The sequence below is a fragment of the Halichoerus grypus genome, chromosome 14 (genome assembly GCF_964656455.1).
Source record: "Halichoerus grypus chromosome 14, mHalGry1.hap1.1, whole genome shotgun sequence".
Lineage (NCBI taxonomy): Eukaryota > Metazoa > Chordata > Mammalia > Carnivora > Phocidae > Halichoerus > Halichoerus grypus.
Genome location: NC_135725.1, coordinates 56,541,467 through 56,561,562, shown reverse-complemented (window position 1 = coordinate 56,561,562; position 20,096 = coordinate 56,541,467). Strand labels below are relative to the sequence as shown.

Below are 20,096 nucleotides of genomic sequence, written 5' to 3'. Positions count from 1 at the left end.
TACTTACAGGCTTAAGAAGTCAAACAACTTATTCTGCTCTACTAATCATAGGATATTAAGACAGTTGTAGTCGTGCCAACTATGCCCCATAGATGGAAACTGTAACGATCAGCTCAAAGCTCCATCTCTGGCACAGAGCATGTGACCTGCTGCCTTTGTAAGTAATGAACTTTGCCATGAAGTTGCTGATTATATTAGTCTCTGTATACCTCTAAGACACTGATTTTTTGAAAAATTTCAAAGTAAGGTTGTAGAATGCTCCCTCTTATCTTCTAATCAACATGAGCAAGTATCTTTTTCCCCCTCGCCCCCTTGGAAATAATGATGCCTTGTATGGTAAGGTGATAGAATTTTTTTTTTTAAAGCAAAAGAACAAGATGAAAGAAACCTACTAAAAGATAAAGGAATTTATAGAGAAATTAAATATCTTAAATAAGTGCTTAAAATGAAGACAGCACAAAGGCTTTTACATTTCTGACTGAAAGTTTGAAAGGGAACTTTGATGAAACTTGCATCTCAATTCCTGGCTGCAAATTCAGTCTGGTGGTGAGGTCCTGCACTCAGTTCAGCTATCTGCCCCACATCACCTGAAATCCATGGCCTCAATCTCATGTCTGCTCCGACTAGTATACTCTTTCAGGTGTCAAACCAAGCTGGCTTTTAAAAACATACCTGGAAGTATTCGACCCTTATTAGATCCTAAGTTGAAGAAGTGAGTTTATTGACAGAAGACACCCTGTCACCTTATCTCCTGGCTCCTTTTCCCTGCCCAGTGTGCTGTAGCTCCTTCCCGGTTTTGTGGACTGGTTAACGAGATCTTATATAAAGCTCAACTTAATTGTACAGTATTTATAATTTTCCAAAAGCTAGAGTGCCCTCTTGTGGGAATATCCAGTAGTTATCCAGGTACTACCAACTATCCGAATTCGGGAGTCCACATTTCCCAGCTGTGGTAAGCTGAACATGCTCCCTCACTGTATTTTATTTTTATTCAGCTCATCTTCTTCATGGGTGTCATAGCCATAGGTAAACGGGAAGGTGTAGAAATATGGTAGGCAGTAGCCAGTGATATAAGAATATATTTTCCAAAACAATATTGATTTTCTTTCTTTCTTTTTCTTTTTAAATGTAGTGGTGGTAGCAGGTGAGGAAAGTACAGAGTAAGTCAGAATGAAGGTCACACGTTCAAGAAATTACTAGATGTCTTTAACTCTACTCATCAAAGAAACATTTATGTGGGTTGTCAAATGCCTCATTGAGGATCTATATCCTTCCTGGAATGAGTAAGCACTCATGGATTTTTTTTTTTTAATTTTTTTATTGTTATGTTAATCCCCATACATTACATCATTAGTTTTAGATATAGTGTTCCATGATTCATTGTTTGTGCATAACACCCAGTGCTCCATGCAGAACGTGCCCTCCTCAATACCCATCACCAGGCTAACCCATCCTCCCACCCCCCTCCCCTCTAGAACCCTCAGTTTGTTTTTCAGAGTCCATCATCTCTCATGGTTCTTCTCCCCCTCCGACTTCCCCCCTTCATTCTTCCCCTCCTGCTACATTCTTCTTCTTTTTTTCTTTCTTAACATCTATTGCATTATTTGTTTCAGAGGTACAGATCTGAGATTCAACAGTCTTGCACAATTCACAGCACTTACCAGAACACATACCCTCCCCAGTGTCCATCACCCAGTCACCCCATCCCTCCCACCCCACCCCCCACTCCAGCAACCCTCAGTTTGTTTCCTGAGATTAAGAATTCCTCATATCAGTGAGGTCATATGATACATGTCTTTCTCTGTTTGACTTATTTCGCTCAGCATAATACCCTCCAGTTCCATCCACGTCGTTGCAAATGGCAAGATCTCATTCCTTTTGATGGCTGCATAATATTCCATTGTATATATATACCACATCTTCTTTATCCATTCATCTGTTGATGGACATCTTGGCTCTTTCCACAGTTTGGCTATTGTGGACATTGCTGCTATAAACATCGGGGTGCACGTAGCCTTTCGGGTCCCTACTTTTGTATCTTTGGGGTAAATACCCAGTAGTGCAATTGCTGGATCATATGGTAGCTCTATTTTCAACTTTTTGAGGAGCCTCCATACTGTTTTCCAGAGTGGCTGCACCAGCTTGCATTCCCACCAACAGTGTAGGAGGGTTCCCCTTTCTCCACATCCCCGCCAACATCTGTCATTTCCTGACTTGTTAATTTTAGCCATTCTGACTGGTGTGAGGTGGTATCTCATTGAGGTTTTGATTTGGATTTCCCTGATGCCGAGCGATATTGAACACTTTTTCATGTGTCTGTTGGCCATTTGGATGTCTTCTTTGGAAAAATGTCTGTTCATGTCTTCTGCCCATTTCTTGATTGGATTCTTTGTTCTTTTGGTGTTGAGTTTGATGAGTTCTTTATAGATTTTGGATACTAGCCCTTTATCTGATATGTCATTTGCAAATATCTTCTCCCATTCTGTCAGTTGTCTTTTGGTTTTGTTGACTGTTTCCTTTGCTTTGCAAAAGCTTTTTATCTTGATGAAGTCCCAATAGTTCATTTTTGCCCTTGCTTCCCTTGCCTTTGGCGATGTTTCTAGGAAGAAGTTGCTGTGGCTGAGGTCGAAGAGGTTGCTGCCTGTGTTCTCCTTTAGGATTTTGATGGACTCCTGTCTCACATTGAGGTCTTAGCACTCATGGATTTACTGTCACTTGACTATCAGTTGTTTGCATCTCATCAGAACAGAGTTGAGAGATCTAGCCTAAGAAGGATGATGAATTTTTGTCTAAAATATAGCTATTAGAAGATAGATTGAGGATTGATAATAGCTTAAATGCATAATTTTCTTACCACTTCAAGGCATACATCTTCAAAAATTTTTTATTTGGAAGAACTTCAAACATATACAAAATAGTATATGAGAGGAGTATAATCCCCCGCATTTACCTATTAGACAGCATCAACAATTACCAACTCATTACTAATCTTATTTCCTTCAAACCTCTTTCCTCCCTCTCCAATTATTTAGAAGTAAATTCTAGGCATTATACCCTCCCACCCATAAATATTTCAGAGGGTATTTCTAAGAGATAAGAACTCCTCTTTAAAAATATTACCACAATATCATCATGTAAAAAATAACAATTATTCCTTAATATCATAAAAGATCAAGGTAAGTGTTCAAATTTCCCTCATTGTCTCTCATTTTAAAAAGACCTGATTGCTTAAGTTTTAGGTTTACAATAGTACTGAGAAAAAGGTACAGAGATTTTCCACATACCCCCTGCTCTCTCTCACACATGCATAGCCTCCTCCATTATCAACATCCCTCACCAGAATAGTACTTTATTTTATTTTTATTATTATTATTATATATATATATTTTTTTACCAAGGATGAACCTACATTGACACACCATAATCACCCAAAGTCCATAGTTTACTTTAGGGTTCAGTCTTGGTGTTGTACATTCAATGGGTTTGGGCAAATGTATAATAACATATATCCATCATTAAAATATCACACAGAATATTTTCGCTGCCCTAAAAATCCTCTGTGTTCTGCCTATTCATACACCACTCCCTGCCCCCCTGGCCCGACAACCACTGATCTTTTCATTGCCTCCATAGTTTTGGCTTTTCCAGAATGTCATATAGTGTGAGTCACACAGTATGCAACCTTCTCAGATTGGCTTCTTTCCTAATAATATGCATTTAGGGCTCTTTCATGTCTTTTCATTGATTGGTATCTCATTTCTTTTTAATGCTGAATAATATTCTATTGTCTGGAGATACCACAGTTTATCCATTCACCTACAGAAGGACATCTTGGTTGCTTCCAAATTTGGGCAGTTATGAATAAAGCTGCTATAAACATCCGTATATGGGTTTTGTGTGGACATAAGTTTTCAACGCCTTTCCTTAAATACCAAGAAGTGTGATTGCTGGATCATATAGGAAGAGTATGTTTAATTTTGTAAGAAACTGCCAAACAGTCTTCCAAAGTGACTGTAGTATTTTGCATTCCCATCAACAATGTATGAGAGTTTCTATTGCTCCACATTCTCATCAGCATTTGGTGTTGTCAGGATCCCAGATTTTGGCCCTTCTAATAGTTGTATAATGGTATTTCATTGTTCTAATTTGCATTTCCCTGATGACATATGATCTGGAGCATGTTTTCATATGCTTACTTGCCACCTGTATAACTTCTTTGTTTAAAGATTTTATTTATTTATTTGAGAGAGAGCACAAGCAGGGGGAGAGGCAGAGAGGCAAGGAGACACCCTGCTGAGTGGGGACCCTGACCCGTGGCTCCATCCCAGGACCCTGAGATCATGACCTGAGTCAAAGGCAGATAGATGCTTAACCAACTGAGCCACCCAGGCGCCCCTGTTTATCTTCTTTAGTGAGGTGTCTGTTAAGGTCTTTGACCCATTTGTTACACTGCTTGTTCATTTTCTTACTGTTGAGTTATCATCTCTTTATCTATGGGTTCTCTTTCTCTCCCTCTCTCATTTTGTCTTTCCCTTCAGTATATTTTTGTTCAAGAAACAGAGTCACTTGTCCAAAGTTTCGATGATACAGATTTTTCTGAATGTATCATTTTGGTATTGTATAGGAGTTAGAGGAGTCTGTCCCTGTATTTCCTTTAAATGAGTAGTTAGATCTAGAAACTTGATCAGATTCAGTTCGATTTTTTGTTTGGCAAGGACACTTTACGGGCAGTGAGGCTGTCTTCCACCAGGAGGCGCACATGTTCTCTTTGGGACACCAGCAGCTTTTTTCTTCTTTTTTTTGTAAGTAGGCTCCATGTCCAAATGTGGAATTTGAACTCACGACCCTGAGATTGAGAATCCCATGCTCTACCCACTGAGACGTCAGCAGCTTTTGATGATCACTGTATTGATTCATTAACAAACTAATGGCTGCAGAATAGTGATATTCTACTTCAGCCATCCCTTCTTCTTTTACTCTGTTTTTATGCTTCTTTGATTAAATTTTCCTTCACCAACTACCTTGTTACTCCAAGATGCAATTTATATAGAGATGCCAGAAAAATGCTTGATTTTTCCCCTTCACTTAACATAATGAGTTGGTTCCCTAATACCATCCAAAAATGACCAATGAGTTTTTTTTAATCATTATGAACTCATGTATGTGAATCTGTTTTTTTTTAAGATTTTATTTATTTATTTGAGAGAGAGTGGGAGAGAGCATTTGAGAGGAGGGGGAGAGGGAGAGGGAAAAGCAGACTCCCCACCAAGCAGGGAGCCATATGCGGGGTTCAATCCCAGGATTCTGGAGCCAAAGGCAGACTCTCAACCGACTGAACCACCCAGGTGCCCCTATTTGATATTTTGAATCTATTTGTGAATCTATTTGATATTTTTCGTTCCACTGAAGTCATTATATTTATTGATGCTCAAATTCTTTTATCTTTGACCAGAGGAAGTCTATTTAAGTTGGCTCCTGAATCCTTTTGAGATGAGCCTGTCTTTAGAAATTTCCCTGCTTCCTGCTAAGACAAGATGTTCCTGGTTTCTTTTACATTTCTTCACTCAGTCCTGGGATTAGCTATTTCTCTAAGGCAATGGTTCTCAAAGTGTGATCGGGGGATCCCTGGGAGTCCCTGTGATGCTTTCATGGGGTCTGTGAGGCCAAAATGATTTTCATACTAAGATGCTATTTTCCCTTTTTAATTTTCAGTCTCTCACAAATGAATATAGAGTTTCCCAAGGGCTACCTGGTGTAGGATATTATGACTAAATGTAGAAGAGGTTTTAAAAAATATGCTGTCATTTATTAGGCCAGATGTTAAAGAGATTTACAAAAATGTAAAACAATGGCACTCTTCTCACTAAATAATTTTTGTTAATGGATATTTTGTTATTTTAAAATCTGTTTTAATTTATAATGCAGTAAACATCAATAGGTATAACCCATACACACAAAAGCTCCTTGCGGTCCTCAACAGTTTTTAAGAGTTTATTTTTTTTTAATTTTATTTTTAAAAGATTTTATTTATTGACAGAGAGAGACACAGCGAGAGAGGGAACACAAGCAGGGGGAGCGGGAGAGGGAGAAGCAGGCTTCCCACGGAGCAGGGAGCCTGATGTGGGGCTCGATGTGGGGCTCAATGTGGGGCTCGATCCCAGGACCCTGGGATCATGACCTGAACCGAAGGCAGAGGCTTAACGACTGAGCCACCCAGGAGCCCCAGTTTTTAAGAGTTTGAAGAAATTTGAGAAGCAAAATATTTGAGAACTGCTGTTCCCAGGAGTCCTGGCTCCTTCTAATGGAAAATGGTATTTAGAAATCACAATCTAGGAGCTAGAGATGTTCATGGTTACTGGATTGGCCATTATTTTTAGGCCATTTCAATGAGCAGAGCTAAGATAAAATGATAAATATATTTAAAGATAAAATACATCATGAGTTTTTACTGAGTCTTTTGATTCAAATTCAGGACTTCAGAGTTTTTACTTAAACTCATACAATTTACATTTATATCTTTCTCCCATTACAAAAATTCCAACATAAATGTTTATTTTCAGTGTCAGATTAATATTACCACCATTTCCAACAATATAATTACCTAAAACAGTTTAAAAAAATTTTTTTGGCAGTTCCTTTGTCTTCGAGGTATCTCTTTCTATATAGATGAACAATAATTTGATGGATTAAATTTACTTGAAATGGTGTGTGTTTGGGGGGTTATGCCACTTAGCAGATCAGTTAGATTCATGTGTTTTTACTTTTGATTTTTAGAGGAGATTTTGTAAATTTAATTTTGTTTTATAATAATATAAAATGTTTATGTGGTTCAAGAGTAAAATCTGTTACATAGGATATATTCAGAGACGCCTAGCTTCTATCCCTGTTTCCTCTATCTTACTCCCTTTTTCCCCCAGTTGGTAACATTTTAAAACAAAGCAATAGTTTGCTTCCTTTTATTTTTAAAATTTAAGCAAACATATATATATTTAGTATTACTACCACTCTTCTCTTTTTGGATAAAAGGTAGCATACTATATGCACTTCTCTTCATTTAGTTTTTTTTCACTTAACAATATATTCTAGAGATCATTCCACGGTTGTAATATAGAGCACTTCATTGCGTTATTGTACCATAATTTATTCAACCGGTCCACTATTGAGGAATTTGGGGCTAATTTCCAGTATTTTATTGTACAGCAGTGAATATTCATGCACATTCTTTTCATATTTTTAGCACTACATCTTTTGGATATAATCCTCGACGTGGGATTGCTGGGTCAAAGCATGAATGTGTCCAATTCTGTTAGCTATTAAGCTACTCTTTTAGCCTCCGCAGTACAGATGAAGGAACTGACTGAGACTGCCCAAGGTCACTTTATTAGTCACTGACACAGCCGGGATTTAAACTTAGAAGTAACGTTCTCCACGCTCCCTAGGTCATGGGAAGAGGAGTACCCAGGCGGGAGAGGGAGGTGAAGAATTTGCATTTGGACATCACATTCACTGGATCACATATTCTCATCCTTCCAGGTCCCAGCACACCACTCTAGCCCTCTGCCCTCTGCGGTTTTCTTCTTTCCGTCACTCTCCCCCCTTCTCCCCCAACTAAAACGCGCCCCCACCCACTCCCGGCTAAGCTGGGCGGATGAAGACTGCGCAAGCCCAGCCGCTACGCGGCGTTTGCAGCCGGTGCGGAGGCAGGACCTGAATGACGTCGTAACGGCGCGCCGCTCCCGGGCGTCCTCGCAAGGTCGCTTCGGAAGCGGGGCCGCGCGTAAGTGACAAGACCCTGATCGGGGACGCGCCGTGTCCGGCCTTGGTACCAGCGGCAACATGTCGGGGTACACGCCAGACGAGAAACTGCGGCTGCAGCAGCTCCAACAGCTGAGAAGGCGATGGCTAAAAGACCAGGAGCTGAGCTCCCGGGAGCCGGTGCTGCCCCCGCAGCGGGTGTGGCCTATGGAGAGATTCTGGAATAAGTTTTTGCAGGACCAGACCCCCTGGAAGAACGTGGTGAGTGACGGGCCTCCCTCGCCCTGATGCACGCACCCCGTCGCACCCCCGGCCTGGATGCTGGATGCCTGCTAATTGTAGTCACACCAAGGACTGACATCACTGGGCCCGCAAGTCCCGGTAGTTCCCTGAGGGAGAACCGGGTTCAGCCGAGACTTAGATTTAGAAGGGACGCTATCTTGTCCCAAGAGAGCTCTGGAGTTCAGGAACAAGTATGGCTTTGGGAGAGTCTACCCTTTTGCTGTCAAGTGTGATGAGAAGGAGGCGAATCTTTGCTTAGGTTTTACAGAATGATAGAAGGATTCATTTGAGTGAAAAATCTGTGATTTTAGTATTTAAGGACACCTGTCTGCTTTTTAAGGTTTAGGTTATAGAGAATAACACTACACCCAACTACCAGAAGACACGGGGAGTCTCTAATTGGTTGTACAGCCGCATGTGATCACCATGAAAAAGATAGGGTCTTACTGCTTTCCTTAATGAGTTATATTCAAGAGCCACCTTTCTGAACTACCACTATGTTCTTTTAACACAGTTTAGTTTAAAAGTGCATTTCTAGACTTTACACTACAGAAAATCACTCATTTATTGAATATTATTAAGATCACCCTTTATTTTCAGGGTCTCTGGACATTTTCTTGAGGTCATTAAATTACATCAATTTAAGTGATGAACACTATATCTCAGAATTGTTTTCAATAAGCTGTGACATTGGCTAATAATAATGGTAATACTATTAAGCAACACTTGAGTACTTATTTTCTGCCCGGCATTTTGCTGAGGGTTTGACGTGTGTTACTTTATTTAATTCTTTACTTCTGTAAGGTAGAAACTACTCCTAATCCTTATTTTAAATGTGTGGAAAATGAGACCTACAAAAATTGAGTGATTTATCCGTGGTCACAGAGCTAGGAATTGAAGGAGTTCACACTGAGATCCAAGTGTATCTCCTTTCTGACTGTGCTACCAAGTCGTGCAAATTTTTCTGGGAAGGTGGTATTAGATACTTATTTAGAGTGGTAAAATTAAACTCTAATTCAACCCTCGTCTTACCTTTTGTATCCCTGACATTACTTGTTGATTTTGGCAGCTTCTGGTTGAAAGTTGACATCCCACCCATCAGCCAATGATGTAAGGAAGTAAATAAGTATTTTAGTCTGTTTTTCGTTACTTTGCGTTAATTTTTCTTCCGTAATCATATATACTATAACACCTAGAATCTAGTTATCCTAGATAGATGTGTTTCAGTCAAATTGGCTGCTACGGAAAAGTTCCATTTTCAGTTCTATTTTGCCTTTCTCTTTTAAAATAGTGTGCTGAAAGCATCTCAAAGTAAGCTTGGAACACCCCTATCCCAGTATGTAAAACATTCTTTTTCGAGCTTTGGTGTGCTCAAGGTTGTCTGCCTTATACCTAGATGTTGATTGTGGGTATTGAAATTGATAAATTAGGGGGTTGACTGTTCCTGAAAAATTCTGTAGGTTTGATTACGCTAATTAAATTGATTAAAATTATTTTTTCATTATTTATGCCATGTTTATCTTTAGTAAACTTATAATAAGGATATTTTTAGAAGTCTTTAAAATATTTGTATATATCTATGAATACCTTACTGTAGCTTTGCAAAATGTTACTTGTCTTAAACCTTGTTTGCTCTGAACTCTGTAGGTATCCCCTAGCAGGTCCTATGTTTATTTTTTTTTAAGATTTTATTTATTTATTTGACAGAGAGAGACACAGCGAGAGAGGAAACACAAGCGGGGAGTAGAGAGGGAGAAGCAGGCCTCCCGCTGAGCAGGGAGCCCGATGCGGGGCTCGATCCCCCAGGACCCTGGGACCATGACCTGAGCCAAAGGGAGACGCTTAATGACTGAGCCACCCAGGCGCCACTGGTCCTATGTTTAATAAAAATATTTGAATGGGTGAGATTAGTTACAGACTGTAAGGAAGTATGTAGCAGGTAGACATTTTAAAATAATCACGACATTATTATATCATTGATGCTTTTTTTCTGCCACAAACATAAAAAAAGGTATATCTGTTTATGTTTCTTTTCCCCCCAGATTTATAAGGCATACCGACACAGTATCTTTGCTTTTACTCATGTACTTATACCTGCCTGGATTATTCATTATTATATCAAATATCACGTGAATGTAAGTATGTTTTAAGTATGTATTTTTCAGAATTTATTTTTAATGTCGTACAAAATTATTTCCTAATTTTGTGGGCATGCCTTACCCTGCTTTATTTGGTGGAAATAATCTGCCACTTATAACTGATTTTGAACTACTTTGAATAAAGTAGTTAAGTAAAAGGTTTAATGAAACTTAAGTAAAGTGTGGTTTTTCAAAAAAATTAATCTTTATATTAGTTGATTACAACTTGAAATACATTTTCTCCTAAAAACAATGTTTAAATGATCAGAATGAAGTTGACCTAATAATACTAGTGTAAACTTGGGGTTCTAAATAGGAAGGGAGCAAAGAATTTCTGCTCCTTTCTTTGAGCAGAGATACAAGATAAATTCAAATTAGACAAAGGTTGTCTTTATCATCATCCCATTTCCCTTTCCTTCATTCTGTCTGATTTTTCACCATTTTCTTTCTTTAGAATCCAGGATGTCCAAAAGCTTGAACTTTGTCATGGAAAGATCTTGCGTGTGGTGATTGAACTGAGGCAGTTGCCATATTTTAAAGCCAAGGGATAGTCTGGTGTTGGATCGAAGGCAATATGAGGAAGGAGTGCATTTGAGGGAATGGTATAGAAGGGAGAGCAGTAGTGGCTGCCCAGCATGGAGTGTCGTAACCCAAACAGATTGAAGAGGGCATTCTGGTACCCAGGGAGGATATTAGGTCTCAGGGAGAGGGGGAAGTTGGGGTGGAGGGGAGTTGGTGAGTATACCTGTTTGGAGAGCAGCAGTGGTAGTAACCTGGGGTAGAATATTGGAACCTGAGCAAGGGAAGGAGGACATCTGCAAGAAGGGTGGTTTGGGGCAATGATGGAGGTGGCAATCTATAGTAAGATATCGGGACCTGAATGAGGTGAAGTTATTTATACTGGCGTGTGATGGTAGTGACAGGAGATTGGTTACATATAGGAAGATTGATCAAGTAAGTACATGTATCGATGATAGCAGAACCCAGAATTCTCATTGTCAGAAAAGGGAGTTGCACACATGGAAAGAGAAAAACTTGTGGTACTGGAATGGAATTGGAATTATTGGTATGAACTCATGGTTTTTAATATGTATTGATACAGAATTCTATATAGCTGTAAATGTGGATAGTCTAGGTCTGTCCACCGACAGACCTGGGAGCAGTGCCACTGCATGGTAATTATCATATCTAGCAGCCTAGTCTTACCCAATTCTCCACTGAAAGGATCCAAAGCTCTCTGGAGAAATGGCCAATTCTAGGGCCGGAGCTGGGAAAGTACATGATGAGCTTATTGTGCCAGAAAGTAAAGAAGTGTTCAAAGAATGTTGTAGATCTACCAAAAGGACACAGTCAGCTTGAGAGGACTCCCCTTGGGACAATTTGAGCATCAAAATAACTAATGATAGTTATAGATTATAGCCAACTGAATAAAATGCAAATGCACAAGTCCATATGGATAGAAACAATTAATAAATGGTTAGAAGAGACAGCGCTTTTTTGTACAGTGGATTGCTAAATAATAAACAGACAAGGACTGATACAATTAGAAAAGCCACCACTTGAGAATCATCAGAGTAACATTTTTTTTAGTCAAGGAATATCAAAAGTTGCTAAAATTAATCTCAAAATACCGAACTTCAGCATACTTATTTGATACAAAGGGAAAAGCAGTAATTGTAGTGGAGAAACCTGGTAGACACCATCAAGAAATCTAAATTAACATAAAATACATACTTAATACATACTTAAATACTTAATACATACTTAAATACATACCAATAATGGGACAAACTGAAATTGTGTACTACTTGATAGGTGCAGTAAGAAAACAGCATCAATTTTGTGTTATTCCCTTCCAAAAACGCATAACCTGAATCTAATCATAAGGAAGCATAAGACAAACCAAACAAGGGACTTTTCTGCATAGTAAATGGCTTGTTACCTTCAAAAGTGTCAAGATCATGAAAGTTAAGGAATGACTGAAAATTTGTTCTAGATTGAAGAGAACTTAAAGAGGCATGTCAGCTAAATGCAATTCTTGATTAATGGTATTATCTGTTTAGTTAAAAGAACAAAGATGGCATTGGCATTCAGAATTTTAGAGCCTACACAATGAGGAACAAGTCATGTAAGAGGGGATTTTCTGAGAATTCCAGACAATTACTGAGACACTTGGTAACATTTAAATGGGTTCTTTAGACTAGCTAGAAGGTAGTAATGTATCAGTAATGAAACAGATCAATTTCCTGATCTTGATGGCTGTATTGTGATTATTTTAAGAATATTGTTCTTATTTGTAGGAAATACTAAAGTAATAAACCAGTCTGCAGTTTCCTAAAGTGATTCAGTAAAAAAATTATTTTTATAATTCTTGCAACTTTTTGTAGGTTTAAAATTATTTCAAGATAAAACAAAAGTTAGGGACTCCCTAAACAAATTGTAGATAATCCAATTGAGGTTTGCTTTCTGTTAGCTTGTTGAAAGGAGTGTGAAATAAATAATTGGTGTTTTCAGAAAATTCCCTTTAACATAACTTGTTCTCTCTTTATTGCATGGTCTTTTTAAAATTCTGGCTGCTGACACCATTTTTGTTCTTCACTAAGCAGATTATGTTTGTTCATCAATAAATTATGGAGTGCCTAGTATGTCATCTTCCTTTATTGCTCTGGAAAGAATACACAAGATAAAATTCCTGGAGTTTGTAGTAAAGTTGGAAGATGGGTATGATTTGGGTAAGAGTATGGAGGAGAAAAGTTATTCCAGCTAGGAGGAAAGGTAAGGAGTCAGTAATGTGCATATCATACCTACCCAAGACTGAGGAGGTGACTAGAATTGCAGGTCTTTTGGCCCAGTGGGCTGGGACCATTTAATGGAAGGTCTTGAAAACTAGGCAGAGGAGGTTGAACCTTATCTGGTAGGCAATGGAAAGCTTTCCATTTTTCAGCAGGTGAGTGAGTTGATAAAGTGCTGTATTTAGGAAAACATAAACATTCATATGATGGGGTAATTGGAGGGAGGAAAGTACTGACATCAGGTAGGTAGATCAGCTAGAGGCTGTTGCAGTTTAGTAGATGTTAGCTGATGAGAATCTGGTTAGGGTGAAGATAGCAGGAATGGAAAAGAAAAGTGAAGACAGAAGACATTATTTAAGGAAGACATAGCTCAAGTTGGGGATGAAACCAAAATTCAGAGGTATTTATGACTCTAAAATTTCTAGCCTTGGAAGTTGTAAGTAGGGTTTTGGAAAGGTCAATTTGTGTAGGAGCATGTGCTGTCAACATGTTTTGGGGATGTCCAAGTGGACATGGCTTGTCTTATGTGTTAGAAATATGAAATTAGTGGAGGCTAGTAGGAATTAGAATTGAAGTGTAGTGTTTTCACTTCATAAACAAAATCTTTCCGCAACCATTAAAAGGGGCTAACAATTTATATGTCTAAGGGTCAGAGTATAGTTTGTTTCTCTTGTTGATAGACTTTAAAACAAAATTTTATATTTATGTTCACCTGCAAGTCCACAGGCCATTTCATATCATCATATGTCTGTTATTTTTTTACTGTCTTAACATGCAAGACTCTAGAGGAGAAAAATATATTACTACTGTCAGTGCAAGTTTTTTTTAACATCCAAGAGTGGTTTTTACATGCAGAAAGAACTGTTCACAGTTACCTGGAATATAAATTTAAATTCATTTTGTTAGTTTCAATTTTAAAAACCTCCTTTTTTCCTAATTCTTTATATTCAGTTTTCAAAATTCTGTTAAACTACTTACACATCTAGTAAAATATAAACAGTCTCCTTTGTTCTTATTATCTTTGGATTAATTCAAGTTGAACTCTCCTAAAACAATTCCACTTACAAACAATCATATTCTCTCATGTTTTAAGCTGCATTTATACATTTTATATTTATATGTTTAATTTTATTTTTAAGTATTTATAGAGCAAATTAATGACCCTAAGAAGCAAAATCTTTTTAAATTTATAATCACAAGCCTAAATCAATTATGCATTGTAACTAGAATCCTAAAACTAATCTTTTAGAACCTCTAATAGCCAGATTGATTACCTTAAACATTACAAATGCTCTAAATAACAGAATATATGGATTATCCTAGTGTTTTAAGAACTTACTAAATTTGACATACATTTATTCTCTAGGTTTAATCTCTGTTATATCTGCATTTAACTAAATTTTTCTAGGATTGAAAAGACACTTACCTTCTAAGAGAAGCAGATTTAGTAAGGTGCAGTTACTGGTTTGACAATTCAAGACTTTAATATAGTTGTTTATCTGAGGAAGTCATACTTCCAGGTGATTTTTCCTAAGCCACAGATGGTTGTAATTAAAGGTTTGTGTCAATAGAGTTTCCAAAGCCTCTCCCTTACCTTATTTTTTCTCTGGTTTTGGGTAGGTCTGCATCCTCATTAATGTTGTAGCCAGTTTGCTTCAGCTAACACCTTTACTGACCAATTGAATTTTACAGTCTTTCTAAGGACATTTCAGTGTCTTCTTGCCGCTGGTCCCAGTACTGAGAGACATTTTAATGTATTTACATTGTATTCTGGCTTTATCTCCTGCTTTTGGCTCCAGTTCGAGTCTTACAGTATGCCAATCTCTTTTAATAAAATTTTGTTCATGTGGTATCTTGTGCAGATGTATATGCTTAATAAATACATTTATTTAACAAATATTTTTAGCACCTCTTGTGTGCAAGGCACTGTTCTAAACACAGGGATATAGCAGTAAGCAAAGCAGATTGAGTCTCTGCCCTCATGAAGTGTTTATTTTAGTCTTGGAGACTGGCAATAAATAAAGAAGCATATAATGTTACAGGAAGTGATAATCTATGGAAGGAAAACTAAACAGGGTAAAAGACTAGGTCTCTCTGGGGAAGTGCTGTTTGAAGAGAAACATAAATGAAATGATGATATGGATCAAGCAGATATCTAGAAGAGCATTTCAGGTAGAGGAATTATTACATATAAGGGCCCTGAGGCACAAGTTGGCCCAACTGAGTAGACTAATAGTAAAGGAAGCACTGTGGCTACAATAGAGAGAAAGAGAGAAGATCAGAGAGGTGGCCAAGGGCCAGATTGTGTAGGGTCTTAGAGATCATAGCAAGGACTTTGGCCTTTGCTCTAAGAGTTATGAAACTTTGAGCAGAGGAGTGGTCCATCTTAGAATCACTCACCTCTGCTGTGTAGAATAGACTAAGAAGGCATGTGTGGACGCCAGGACACTAACAGGTTAAAAAAAAAAAAAGAGGCTTGAACAAGGGTAGTAGTACTAGGTGGTGAGAAACGGTTGGATTCATGATATAATCTCAAGATAGAACCAACAGGATCTGCTGAGGAATCCAGGTTTTTGGCCTTTGTAACTAGGAGAATGAAAGTGCCATTTGCTACATACAGTAAGGAACCATTTGGGGCTGGGGGATGTTATAAGTTGGACCTGGTTAAATTTGAGATGACTAGTAGAGATAGCCAAGTGAAGATCTTGAGTTAAATATTTCAGTCTGGAATTTGGTGAAAGTTTGGGGCTTAGTTAAAAATTTGGGATATGATCTATTTTATTTTAGAAGAAACTCTAAAACCATAATTAACAGAGCATTACTTTTATTGCAGGCAAAACCATATGCCATTGTTGAAAGGAAGCCCAGAATATTCCCAGTAAGTCTTAATATATCTGATTTTTCTTTTATTAGTTTTCTCCCTCCTTTACCTCCCTAAGTGATCATTAAAGTGCTCCTTTCTCCTCACTGTCATTTTAAGTACCTGTTTTGTATATTCTTATAAAAAAAAATAGGAAATATTGTGAGGCAGCAGCTACAGTTGAAAATGGGAGGTGGGCATATTTCTTTTGAAGCTGGCTGTAAAACTTGTATAACCTTTGTAGTCCTGAAGTGAATTGAAGATACCAACAGTTTTTCACTGGTACCCTGTTTCATGTAGGGTTAAGGACTTAGGGCACTAGCCTGAGCAGACACTTGAGCATAGTAACAGCAGCTGAATTCCTCTGTTATTAATTCCAAACTGCCATTTCTTATGGCAGTTTGACCTTAACCTCTCCACCTGTGAATTTAAAATCCTGTTAATGTGTACTTTAAGTTTTGTGGTGTGACTATGTAAGCTATTATCCTAATTTAAAATTGAGTCTTTAAAGCATTAAAAGATTACTTAGTCATCAGTTGGTATTTTTACTGGTTTTGTAAGGTTCTTGTTTAAACCATAACAAAATGCAGATTATGTTCTTGTCCTATTTCTAGTCATAGATAATGAACTACCATCAATCTCTAAGTTCTGTAATTTTAAAAAACAGAACTCAGTGTTGGTTCTTGCTTCAATCAAATGACATAGTCACAATAATCCATAATCGTCTGCAACAGAAGGGAATTTAAGGGTGAACCACCAAAATTAACTAATCCTTCAGTTGAAACTCAGCTTTAGGAAATAGGAGATTTCTTCTATATTTTGTTGTGTATAACTAATGTGTGTCAGGGCCTACGTAGTCTCAGAATAGGAAACTATGTTACTGGTTTCACCAGTTGGGTAATTTATTTAATCTTCCATTGACATATTTATCACTTTATTTTGCTGTTGCTGTTCAAAGGAAAGGAAGGGTGAGGCTCTCTTTAGAAGACCACAGTGATTCCATAGCATTTCACCTAGTTCTGTATTTTATTTTACTTTTTTGCCACTGTGGTTCTGTTTCTGTGCCATTGACGCTTTAAGAAGCTTCCCCTGTGAGGACCTGAAGAATGCTCATTTGTACATATATTAGAATAGGATAGGCAGTAACAAACCCTCAGGCCACAGTGGCTTAACAAAACAAAGGTCTGTTTCTTATTGACATCATAGACTGATACGCATCAGGCGTTCTCCACAATCTTATAGTTACACCATCTAGAATATGAGGCTTCCAAAGATGATGTTAAGGGAAAGAGAGGGATGGACATCTCAGGAGGATTTTAAGGTCTGAGCTTGGAACTAGCTTACATCACTTCTCTTCAGATCCTGTTGGCCAGAACTCATTGTCGTTGTCCCACATGTCTATGTGCTTCTTTTATATTTCCCAGCCTACCATGCCTGGAGTCTGTGCCACAGTCCATCCTTCTAATTACCAAATAGCTCTTTGCTTCCTTCTCCCCACACATATAACACAGTTCCTTCCCTAGGGAGAAATCCCAGAGTCCCATCTTTCACTGCAACCAGCCCCAAATGTAGGACATCCAGATATTGTACAGTAGTGTGGCTGCTGTACAATGATGTGACTTCTCTTGGGATCTGAGGATCAGTGAATTAAGAAGGCCAGTGAACTTCATGCCTTGTCTCCCCCACACCACCCCCAAACACACCCATTGCTCAGTGGTGGAATTCAGTTATTAGTTCTTGGCAATTCTTAAATCCTAGTGGTCAGATACAAAGATTTCTAACCCCCGTGTGCAGTAAGTGACCTGCATGGGCACTGATTTTGTTTTCTGGAATACCTTTGTTCATTGTTCTTCCTGGCCCCTGGCTTTGTCCAGAGTTTTTGGGGTTTTTTTTGTTTTGTTTTCTTTTCCATTTTCAACCTAGACCACTTCTAAAATGGGTACGGGAAGCATGCCCTTCTTAGGGTTGTATAGCCTTTAAAATTTGCCTCCTTCTCATAGGTTGAGTGCCAGAGGTTGTTTTTTATTTTTTTAATTTTTATTTTTTTAAAAAGATTTTATTTATTTTTTGACAGAGAGAGACACAGCGAGAGAGGGAAAACAAGCAGGGGGAGTCAGAGAGGGAGAAGCAGGCTTCCCGCTGACTGGGGAGCCCAATGCGGGGCTCTATCCCAGGACCCTGGCATGACCTGAGCCGGAGGCAGACGCTTAACGACAGCCCCCCGGGCGCCCGAGTGCCAGAGGTTGTTTTAAGCTCAGACATTCACAGGCTTTTGTTGCGTATGTTTGGTTTCTTTGACCATCTAGTTTCCACAACAGTTGGTAGTTAGGAAAGAAAAATACTTGATGGGAGTCTGTTTGCTTCTAGTCAGTCCCATATGCATCTATGCTTTGTGTAGTTACCAAGTTCTCTCATTTCTTTGTACTCATGCAACTGCCTCTAACTCTGTCTCAGTTATGTGAAAGACATTAGAAAAACTGGTTCAAGATCAGTCTGATCTTTGCCATGGGACAGAGTCCCTCTGAGTTTTATTGGGCTTCTGTATCTCAGGATCTCTTTGTTGTTAACTCTTAGTATTTAAAGAACCAGAAGCAATGTGATTTGCCAATACTGCAAGGTCCTGCATTTTTTTCTTCTTTCCATTTTTATTTCTCCTCTTAAATCAGCCTCTTCCTACCTGAGCTTATGTTTCTTAAAAGTACATTCCCAAGGCAGCTAGTAGTAGTCAAACAGATACTACAATTTTTTTTTCAGCTACTTCTAGAACCTCACTGTTTCCAAGTTACTGCTGCCCCATCTTTTAGCCTCCAATGTCAGTTACCTTGTCTCCACTGTTAAGCCAGTGCCATTGGTTCGATTTTCATTACAGCAGCATTAGTACCACTTTATAGAGTATTAATTGCTATGTTAGGGTAATGCCAACTGAGTAACGATTTACCCCCCAAATGTATAATGGCTTAAACATAATAAAAGTTTATTTCTTCATCAGATAATAGTCCTGAACACTACCGGGGTCAGGGAATGGCAAGTGTGGGGATGGGGATAATTCTACTCTACCGTCATTCATGGACTGTTAGGCTCACAAAATCTGCTCTCTTAAACACAAAGATGAAACTAAAGCTAAGTAATTTGCCTAAAATAATACAGCTTCTTAGTGAAGGTTCTAGGATTCTCACCTCTTGGTTCTGGCTCCAAAGCCCATGCCCTTTCTACCACACATACTGTATCTAGGTTTGAAAAGATAACCTAAATCAGCCACCCAAAGTTTGCATTCTGTCTCTCACATCTGAGCCAAGTGGTAAACGTGATTGCCTAACACATTCAGTTGCTGGTTGGACTGAAGATGTTTCCCTGTAACTTCTTTTAGGGCTTTTCCTATTTCTTGGGGCCATGCAAAATAAACATTATCTTTTTATCACTTTATGAAAACCACTTTCATGCCCCTTCTGGACATTTTGTTTGAGTGAAACTTCCCCTTATACTTCCTTCACTTATACCTTTAGATTCTGAATATTGCTCATCTTTAGACAGCTTCTACTTTGTCTAAGTCCCTTTCAAAATGTGAATGCCAGAACTGAACTAGATTTTCCATGTGAGATCTGATCAAGTGGAACTATCATCATTGCAGACAAAGATTTTTCTACTAATGCATCTTTGTTTTTTTAGGGTGATACAATTCTGGAGACTGGAGAAGTAATTCCACCAATGAAAGAATTTCCTGATCAACATCATTGAAGATTACTTTAAAATTTCAAAGGCGTATGAGGCCAAGTTTGTTGCTGTATTACTGTATTTACTGAATATATTTTCTGGAAAAGTAACTTTAATAAAGTTTACTCTGAGATATGTGTTGTCTATTTCTTCACAAATATTGTACAATTTGCAACTCTGAATTATTTAATAAGTAAAAATTGGATAAGCTGAAGAAATATGAGTGATCACCTTTTTCTGGCCATTCTTAACTTGAAAAACAGGACAGAAAAGTAGTCACGTGGTAGTTTTTTTTCTTACACAGTACTTAATCTAATCTTATGTGAAGGTATGCAACAGAATGAAATGTTGCAATAAGCAAATATAAGAACAGCAATTCCACCCACTTTTAGAGAAGACTGTCTGAGGCATTTTAAGAGGTTATTTAGAAACTCTAGGTTGAAAAGCATGTCATTCCACCTATGATCCAGTACTCACATGTTGTCAGATCTAGGTTGATTTGTTTTATATAAGAATGTAGAAGACAAACCTCTGTGAAAATTAGCAGATTAGTGGTTA

At 38.1% G+C, this 20,096-nt stretch overlaps 1 protein-coding gene across 2 annotated transcripts; it reads left to right on the top strand.

Moving 5' to 3' along the window:
- Nucleotides 1-7,696: 7,696 nt before the first annotated feature.
- Nucleotides 7,697-19,671, top strand: NDUFB6 (NADH:ubiquinone oxidoreductase subunit B6). 2 transcript variants are annotated; one of them, XM_036065045.2, is made up of 4 exons: nucleotides 7,703-8,016; nucleotides 10,080-10,172; nucleotides 15,801-15,845; nucleotides 19,494-19,671. In XM_036065045.2, the coding sequence occupies exons 1-4, from the start codon at nucleotides 7,837-7,839 to the stop codon at nucleotides 19,560-19,562; spliced, it is 387 nt and encodes a 128-aa protein (XP_035920938.1). In that variant the 5' UTR covers nucleotides 7,703-7,836; the 3' UTR covers nucleotides 19,563-19,671. The 2 variants fall into 2 exon arrangements, with proteins under 2 accessions (XP_035920939.1, XP_035920938.1); XM_036065046.2 differs by lacking the exon at nucleotides 10,080-10,172 and having other exon boundaries at nucleotides 7,697-8,016.
- Nucleotides 19,672-20,096: the final 425 nt, after the last annotated feature.